This window comes from Conger conger, chromosome 17 (assembly GCF_963514075.1).
Source record: "Conger conger chromosome 17, fConCon1.1, whole genome shotgun sequence".
Taxonomy (NCBI): Eukaryota; Metazoa; Chordata; class Actinopteri; order Anguilliformes; family Congridae; genus Conger; species Conger conger.
The window spans coordinates 6793570-6803569 of record NC_083776.1 but is presented as its reverse complement, the minus strand read 5'-3'; the positions used below and the strand labels follow the sequence as shown (position 1 = coordinate 6803569).

General features: G+C 49.3%; 1 protein-coding gene across 3 annotated transcripts in view; it reads right to left on the bottom strand.

Annotated features, from left to right (window-relative positions):
- Window positions 1–10000, bottom strand: part of clybl (citrate lyase beta like) — a 68552-nt gene that overhangs the window by 18720 nt on the left and 39832 nt on the right. For all 3 annotated transcript variants that reach the window (XR_009705867.1, XR_009705866.1, XM_061225941.1), the window contains exon 3: window positions 712–900. Coding sequence is in view for 1 of the 3 variants with exons in the window: in XM_061225941.1 (XP_061081925.1) it covers window positions 712–900 (189 nt within the window). In the remaining 2 variants the exon portion in view is untranslated. The remainder of the gene's footprint in view (window positions 1–711; window positions 901–10000) is intronic.

Genomic DNA, 10000 nt, shown 5'->3' with positions numbered 1-10000 from the left:
CCAAAATAAAAATCAAACCCGTTCCCCACTCGCGTTACTCTGGAGGGCTGGGGCTTTTGTGAAATCTTTCGCTCGGTTTCTAACCGATTCTAACGGTCGGTCTCTAACGGCCGGGTTCTCTGGGGTTCTTCGGGGTTCTCCCGGGTTCTCCAGAGCCCCACTGTGGGGGCGGAAGCTGAAATTACATTTATTCAGAGACATCCAGGACTTCCAAGTCACATTTCAAAGTGTCATCTGCTTTTTAGAGCGGTTGCCAAAGGAAACACCGCCGCCCCCATAACCTCCCCCCACCCCCACCCCCTCTGCAGCCTGGAGTTGCAGATCAATTCCTGTTTTACAAAGAGGAGGAAGAGTTTGTTATAACTCCCTTTGAAGGGGGCTGGAGTTCCCCCTCACTTTATGGGCTCAGACAGGGAGGCCGCTGGGATCTTCAGAGACGGGACGGGGGAAGAGACATGGATATTTTTAGGCCTTTTTCTTTTTTTTTTTCTTTTCTTGTTTTGCCACATTTACAAACGTCCTACCTCGTCCAAGCCCCTGAGCAGTGAACTCTTGGTGCCTACACTCTCAGAAATAAAGCCACATTTTTGTTCTTCAAGGATCACATTTCCTAAATGTACAGTAATGTTCTCTTTGGGTGCAAATGAGCACGTGTTCCAGGGATAAAAGGGCACACACTCTGAGCAGGGGCCGGAGGCGGAGGTCACTCACCCACTGCACCTCCTCAGTGTTCTCCACCTTGGGCAGCATGAGGGCGGGGGGCAGCACCGCCCCCTGCAGGATCACTTCCAGGTCAGCCTCCGCCAGGCCGCTGGACACAGAGTTCACCCGCACACACTTCTCCGTGCGCCCCAGCTCCAGCTCCTGCAGCATTCTGGGAATGGTCTCCCGAGCTTCAGCCTGGAAACACACACACACACCAACATCATTTAAACATCACACACTTTACCCTGTAAACACACCAACATCATTTAAACACACACTTTACCCTGTAAACACACACACATCATTTAAACACACACTTTACCCTGTAAACACACACACATCATTTAAACACACACTTTACCCTGTAAACACACATTTTAAACACACACACACCAACATCATGTAAACACACACTTTACCCTGTAAACACACCAACATTATTTAAACATCACACACTTTACCCTGTACACACACCAACATCATTTAAACACACACTTTACCCTGTAAACACACACACATCATTTAAACACACACTTTACCCTGTAAAACCACATTTTAAACACACACACACCAACATCATGTAAACACACACTTTACCCTGTAAACACACCAACATAATTTAAACATCACACACTTTACCCTGTAAACACACCAACATAATTTAAACACACACTTTACCCTGTAAACACACACACATCATTTAAACACACACTTTACCCTGTAAACACACATTTTAAACACACACACACCAACATCATGTAAACACACACTTTACCCTGTAAACACACCAACAACATTTAAACACACACTTTACCCTGTAAACACACATTTTAAACACACACACCAACATCATGTAAACACACACTTTACCCTGTAAACACACCAACAACATTTAAACACACACTTTACCCTGTAAACACACATTTTAAACACACACACCAACATCATGTAAACACACACTTTACCCTGTAAACACACCAACAACATTTAAACACACACTTTACCCTGTAAACACACATTTTAAACACACACACCAACATCATGTAAACACACACTTTACCCTGTAAACACACCCACATCATTTAAACATCACACACTTTACCCTGTAAACACACACACATTTTAAACACCAACATCATGTAAACACCACACACACTCCACCCTGTAAACACACACACACACACACACTTTAAACACCAACAAACCAACACCACACACACACACCTATAAAAAAAAAACACACATTTTAAACACCACACACACTCCACCCTGTAAACACACACATTTTAAACACCACACACACTAACTGAAACACCACACACACCAGTGACACAAGAACATTTAAACACCACACACACAACGCTATTTAAGCATTGATTTTAACGGCTGGCTAGGACCAGCGATGAGAGACTAGACTGATATAGAACACGGACTGCCATATTAAAGCAGAAACCCTGTACACGCAGAGACCACCAGCCGCAGGGAAAGATTCAAACAGGGTGATAATTTAAAGGCGGCCAAACCAAAGCTGAACTTCGATCAAAGATGAATCTTTTTTTTTTGAATTTGAGATGCCACACGTCTGAGACTCCAAGACTCACAGCGGCAGAGACCAATTCAATCCAAAGCTAACAACCCATTTCAGCGAGCACTCAGCTCCATGTTGAGAATGAAACTAAGACGGAGCTTGGATACGTCAGTTGGATTTTGAATCTGGGACAAAGTGGCCCGGTAGCAGGGCAGGCTTCCAGTTTCCGGGCAACTGCCAGGCTTAGCCACAGGAAGCCCCCGTGTCACCATGATTCTGAATAAAAGCAAAATTTCATAGACTTGACAAAAAAAAAAAACCTCTGTTCAATACATGCCTTTTCAGCTTTCAAATATGGTCCAAATGTATTCTGCATCCCAGTTACGCACAAAAATAATCATGAATGCAATTTGCAAGTCTTTTGTGTGTTAAATTGATATTGAGCATGAATGAATATAAGCAAAATCTACATGAGGAAAATTGCATGTTGTTAAAAGGTACAATTGTACAAAGAAGTACATTCTGTTCAGGACTGACACCCACAAACAAACCAATAATTATATGGATTATTTGTATTACTGATTAAATGTATTATTTGCTTATCATCAGGCAACCCAAATGTATAAGGCAAACAGAAAGGTTTTTTACAAAAATAGCTTAAATAAATAAAATAACAAATTTTGAGAATAGAAAGCATCCCAGAGTGGGGGAGTGGTGGTATCGAGGCCAAGGGTGGAGGAGTCGACAATAAGCCAAAATACAACTCACTGTGGGATTCAGGGCTACAGGCTGGGGCCCAGCTCAGTCCCAGCTCAGCTCCACAGCCAGGCTGTTTAAGAAGGAGGCACAGCAACATGACAGGACGGGGGGGGGCTGGAGTTTAGAATGGGGGGGGGCTGGAGTTTAGAATGGGGGGGGGCTGGAGTTTAGAATGGGGGGGGGCTGGAGTTTAGAATGGGGGGGTGTATCGCCTGTCTATCACCACACAGCAGCAGACTCAAAACAGATGTGGGACTTCTGGGAAGGGGGGGGGGGGGGGTGGAGAACATGTCCACTCCCGGGTAGAAGAGCTTGGCTGGGGCAGAGAAATATGGTGTGAGTTACAGCGCAGGGAAACAGTAGCCCAGGATGTGCCAGGCCAGCCCAGAGACAGGCTCAGCGAGAGAGAGAGGGGGTCTGGGCCTGGATGTAATTAGCACACCCCCCCCCCCCCCCACCTCCGAGGGGACGGATCTGCCCATGGAGGCTGAGGGACAGAGAGGAGAACCAGGCCTGAGAACGGAGACGCTGTGCTGGGGTACCTCCACACCAGCAGGGCGGCGCAGGAGATACCACCCCATACCCACAGCCGGGGCCGTGACCATGGTTCACGAAAGTGGCACAGGTGGTAAGAGCAGTCGTCTGGCAGTCGGAGGGTTGCCGGTTCAATCCCCCGTCCGGGCTGTGTCGAAGTGTCCCTGAGCAAGACACCGAACCCCCAAATGCCCCTGACGAGCTGGTTGGTGCCTTACATGTCCTCTGTATCACTTTCCATTAAGAAAGCCTACATCTCATTTCTTTCTGTGGTGAGAACATCAACTGCAATTCATTCAGGAGGGCAATGAATGCTCTTTAATATCTCCTCAAATTTAAGCCTGATCTGGAGGCTTATTTACAGCACTTACACCCTAAAATACACCAGCAGCTGAAACACTAAAACTAAAGGGAACAAACCAAACGACAAACTGTCACACGATCACAGGCACAGGCACTCAGGCCTGCCCTCACAGACACGTTCATGAAGCCGCACCGGGATACCGTGGAAACAGACGTGTGACCCTGAGGTTGTCACGGCGGCCGGGATTCACACGCACGGCGATCCTTCTTGACCAAACAAACCCGTCACATAAACGCATCAGAGGCAGAGCAGCGAGACCTCTCCCGTGTCAAACCTGGATAAATCAACACGGGCGGGCGGCAGGTTTAACTGCCAGCTTCAGAGGATCTCTATTAAACACGTCATATTAAATACGATGTATTAAATCCCTTCTGGGTAATCAGAGACCTATAGCAAATTGAGCATTGGCTTGCTCTTTATGACTTGTAAAATAGTTATAAAAGATGAGAACGTGTATCCGAGACAGCCAAGCTTTGCTCCCGGGGGGGGTGGGGGTGGGGGGGAGAAGATGAATAAATGCTTATTTCTGAGAATTTACGGAGGGAGCACTCGAGAGGCATGTTCCAGTGGGCGGAAGCCATCTTCTGAATAAAGCACTTTGAAAAGGAAGAGCTTTGCTTTAATAGATTCCTTTCCGAAAGGCTGCTTCAAAGCCCCGCTCCATAATCAACCAACGTCCTACAGTGTGCGCGCGTGGAGTTTGAGAGGTGTCGTCTTTGATTTTCACCAGCGATTCAGTCATTAAATCTCAACGTGACGGCAATACGGCCCGTACATGAAATGCAGGAGACACTTTTTTTTTTTTTTGCGAGACGCCATTTCGAGTGGATTAATCTTGACCTCTTTCTTGGAAATGCAGACTCCTACACATACCGGGAGAACATCACATTTTGGATTCCAGCAGAGCGAGAAATTACATTACATTACACTACATTAAAAATATCACTTAGAAAAATGCTCTTATCCGGAGCGACAGAGACAAGTGAAGTACAGCCATGTTAATCACGGAAACACAACGGTGAGACGAACCCAAAGGCCCCCAAAGAGTCAGAAAGTGTAAAAAGTGTAAAAAAAACAAAAACTAGTGCTGTAAACTACAGTTATGTATGATATGTAGAAAAGCAAGGCTCTTAATCCTGCATTTCTCCAGGGGGGATTGTCCCCTGCTTAGTGTAACAAACCGCAAGTCACTTTGGATAAAACCGTCAGCTAAATAATAAATTAAATGCGATTTTTATTTCAGCCCTGCTTAAAATATTAAAAAAGGAAAAGAAAGAAAGAAAGAGGATAGAGAGATGTATCAGGGATCCAGTCTTCAGTCCGTATCAGAAAATGATTCTGCTGTTCAGACTGCCATGGGGAGATGGTTTTGCTGTTTTGACTGCAGTGGGGAGATGGGCAGGGTTTCTGCTGTTCTGACTGCAGTGGGGAGATGAGCAGGGTTTCTGCTGTTCAGTTCTGACAGCAGTAAGAAGCCATTTCCACCACCATGGGCCAGACCATGCAGGAGATGCGACCTGGATGTGCAGAACTGGGGAAGAGGGCTTGAAACCAGAAGGTTCTCGGTTAAATTCCGAGATGGTTGCAGTAACACCGACTGTAATTGGCCAGCACTGAGCATATCACTATTCGTTGGGCGAGCCATGTGAAAAACCTTCTTGCCCCACAGACAGCGCCTCGTCTCTGCCCCGGCGGTGGGCTACGGTGAGATTTATACCCCCTTTTTATGACCGGCGTCTTTCATTTCACCGCGGGGTCCCACACGGCTCCCTGTCGGAACATTCCAGAAGCAGAATACAACGCGCAGTGTTCCGCAGAGCGCGTATCACACGCCGTGCCAAGGAAAACAGGCCGTCTGAAACTCGAGGCGCAGAGCCGGGGTTTCCCCGCCTCAGCGTTCCCGCGACGCGTACGGCCGCACGGAGGACTGCGAGAGAGAGAGAGGCGCGGGAGGGAGGGCGGCCAGGACCCCCTGGAGATCAGGGGCTGCAGGAGAGCCAGGTTTGGCACTCTCCTCCGCTCAAATCCTCTCCCAGAAAACCCTCACGTCATAGAATTTAAGAAACGACTTTTAATTGAAAATGCAACAACTGTAATTCGCAATGTGGTATGCTGCCGTGTACGAATCATGCCGACGAACAGCCCGAATCGCAAAAAATATAAAACAAAATAAAAAATTGAGGGGGGAATCCGCAAAAGGACGACAATGCTTTCGCAGACTTTAGACTACGGAAAGTACCAGAAAAAATTTAGTATTCACAGGGCACCGGAGCCACACCTGAACCCATCTGAATTCATGACATAGCCGAGAGACCATTTACAGAACGTTATTGTTCATCAGTGTGGATGCTTACATTGTTATAATTACAGTTATTGTTATTTTTATAGTTATAGTTATAGTTCTCGCTGTGGATGGGTCTAGAATTTTAAATTACCGGTAGTTATCGTTACATCAGCATCACAACGCTCGGTTAAGAAGAGGGACTGGCTAGCCGGTCGGGTGGGTTTTCCCTGTACCCCAGGGACAGAGGTGGGGGTCTTAAATAAAACACAAACACAAGGCTCGGAGGGCGATGGTCTCACTCTGAGCACAGCTGACTGACGGAACATGTTTCTCACCGTGTTCGGCCGTCATCCCCCCCGTTACCCGCCTGAAACGCCGTGACGCCGTGAACACCATCGCCGATCTGTGCATGTCAACGTCTCCAGCGCCCCTGTGAAAACCGGCCGGGCTCACAGCCGCTTGCAGCCATGTCTGTTGCCTTGTTCATCCCCAGGTTAGCAAGCTGGCGTTATCAGTTTACTGATTTGTTTGCTTAACTGTGTGCTATTCTGTATGCTATTGCCTCCTCTACATTGTCTGACTCTTTCGTGATATTCCTGCTTATTGAAGAGTGATTCATTCCTGTGACCAGCTATGTTAATTGTGTATGTGATTGTCTTGCTCGGATGACTTGTCTTGTAACCTGTTTTTAACGGCTTTTCCATCTTGCCCAGGGACTGCAGTTGAAAACTAGCCAGTTGGCTAACACTGGCTACATTTACAGGAATGTTGATTAATGTGTGCAGAACCTGTAAAAATAAACTTGTAAACAGTCACACGTTTGGAAATGATTTCATGTTTTTTTTAATACGTTTCAAAAATGTTTTAAGCCCCAAATCAGCCATTAAATGTTTCACAACAACACACTCCTGCGGCCTTTTACTGTACAACTGCGCTACTTTCACTGACGGGAACAAACTCAGGGGCATTCGTGCTAAAATAAACTGACTCAGAGACTTAGGCGCTTAAAAACTGCAAGGTGGACGAGCAGCACCTGGCCCACGGCGTTCCCCGGCCCGGGACTACAAGCCCGCAAGCGCCCAGACGATACGCTGCCATCTCTGCCTCGTGACACAGTGATGAACGGCACCAGGGCCTGGCAGCCTGACCGCTCTCCCCTACTCTCACCCTTTCCACACACACATTACTCCTGCTCCCCAGAGACACACACGGACATTTCACTATTCCCCCACACGCAGCAGCGAAGGACAGCTCCGTACACCCAGGTTTCCAGGCACTGGAAAGCCCAGAACAGCCCAAGAGACTACAGCGGGGACAGGGAACTCCCCCCAATGGGAAGAGGAACTCCTTTCTTGGCTGCTGTTGATTTCTGTGCTGTTTACTCACAGTAAATTGAATCTTTTACACACAGCTACTCTGACCAGTGGCAACTGACAACATGAAGGCAAGTAACCTTTAATCAGGGACGCTGTCCATTTACGTGACACAACACAAACGGGTGAAAGCTCAGGCCGCAGCTAATGATAGCTGGGCAAGTTCAGCCAGGGCAATGGTCTGGAACAAACAGCTACATGTTCTCACTCTCACGCTCTCTCTCTCTCACTGACAGACACACACACACACACACACACACACAAACACACACACATTTTCTTGCTCGTCACACACACCCTCTCACACAGTAGTCTCTCGTTCTCTCTCGTTCTCTCTCACACACTCACACACTCTCACACTCTCACACTCTCACACTCTCACACTCTCACACTCTCACACTCTCACACTCTCACACACTCACACACTCACACACTCACACACTCACACACACGTGAGTTCAGCCCGTGCCAGAAAGCACAGTGTTCCCCGAGCCTGTGTGAGGCACGTCTCTGTTGGTAAAATCTAGAGAAAGATGGAGAAATGTGAGGAGTGATTCAGCAGTATATTTCTGTGGTCAAGAGGTGCCGGAAAGAGGGGTGCGTGTGGGTTAACGGTGAGAGTCCGGCGTTCGCTGCGTTTAATGGAAAGCTTTGATGCAAGAAGGATCTCATCGCGAACACACACACACCCATGTAATTTGGGCAGGACCCCAGACCCGGCCAAAACTTCAAAGGCGCTGTTATGTTTAATGACACAGATGGCGGGTTTTCACTGGAGGGGTGCCGCGTTCTCTCAGAGTTCTCCGAGTGAAACTCCGTTTCCGGGGGGGGGGGGACGACACAGACCAAAGGACGGGTTCCCAGAGCTCACGCCACAGATTCCCGAGGTCCCGGAAACGCCGCGCCCTCTCCGGACATTCCCTAATCCGGAAAAGTGCATCCCTAATCCGGAAAAGTGGAGAAGCCTTGATAGGAGTCTGCAGGGGCTTCATCTCACCAGTGAGAACTAAACTGCCCCACAAACTGAAAGCCAAACACATTCACCAGCCTCCACACAATAACAGGCAGGCTTCTCTTTCTGAGATTAAAAACACAGAATTTATCTGAACCCAAGTACCCTATATTACAAATGCACAGACAGCACCACGGATTATGTTCTTGTTAACATTATGGAGCAAACGCATATAATTCCTTATAGCACTTTATGAGGCTCTTATGCATTATAAACACTGCTATAAGCACTTCTAACAACTCATAGGTTGAGCCGTGCCGATATTGTTCCACCCTACCACACATCGTGTGCAGGAAGCCCAGGCACCTGAAATGAGGCGAAGAATACCCTGCCCACTGAGCTCTTCCTCTCTGAGTAACTGCTTTACCCACAGGCCACAGATTAAATCAGCTGATTAAACCTCCAGAATATTGGTCACCACCATGCAGTGAGAACCAGCGCGTCACCTGGATACGCCACCCGAGAGGGGCCCACACGGCTTCCTAAACACTTCACCTGGATACACCACCCGAGAGGGGCCCACACGGCTTCCTAAACACTTCACCTGGATACACCACCCGAGAGGGCCCCACACGGCTTCCTAAACACGTCACCTGGATACACCACCCGAGAGGGGCCCCACACGGCTTCCTAAACACTTCACCTGGATACACCACCCGAGAGGGGCCCACACGGCTTCCTAAACACGTCACCTGGATACGGCACCCTAGAGGGGCCCACACGGCTTCCTAAACACTTCACCTGGATACGCCACGCGAGGAACCAGCGCTTCACCTGGATACGTGACGTAAGGGACCCACACTGCTTCCTAAACTCGCCCGGGTTCACTTCCCAGGTGCTCTTACCGGCAGGTGAGTATTTATACCCGTCTCTCCGTCTGTGAGTCTCGCTCTCGTTCTGCGGCCGAAACCCCCGGCTCTGCGTCAGCGGCCGGCCTGGCACGGTCCGCCCGCCATACCGCCCACCCGCCCACGTCACCCCGCCCGCCCGCCCGCCCCGCCCCGCCCGCGGAGGACAGAGCGGCAGACGCCGGAGCGGCATGACTCTCCCCGGGCCGCTGCGCCCTGATTGGACGGCAGGGCCGGATTTGTCCGTGTCAGCGGACCGGGGAAGGCTTTCCGGGCGGATGGCTTGGGCTCTCTGTCCGCCGTGTCCTGGCAGCCGGGCGAGGACGTGTGGCGGAGTGACCCCCCCGCAGTGACCCCCCCCCGCCCCCTCACAGAACAGTGACGCCCCCACAGAGCTGCTGCACTGAGCCTGTCCTGTCTGTTGCTCTCTCTCACTCTCTCACACACGTGCATACACATACACGTACAACCATGGCTGTGCCACTCCTGAGCACACACACACACGCACGCATACGCGCTCTCTCTCACTCACACACACACGCACGCACGCACGCACACACACACACACACACACACAGACACACACGCATACG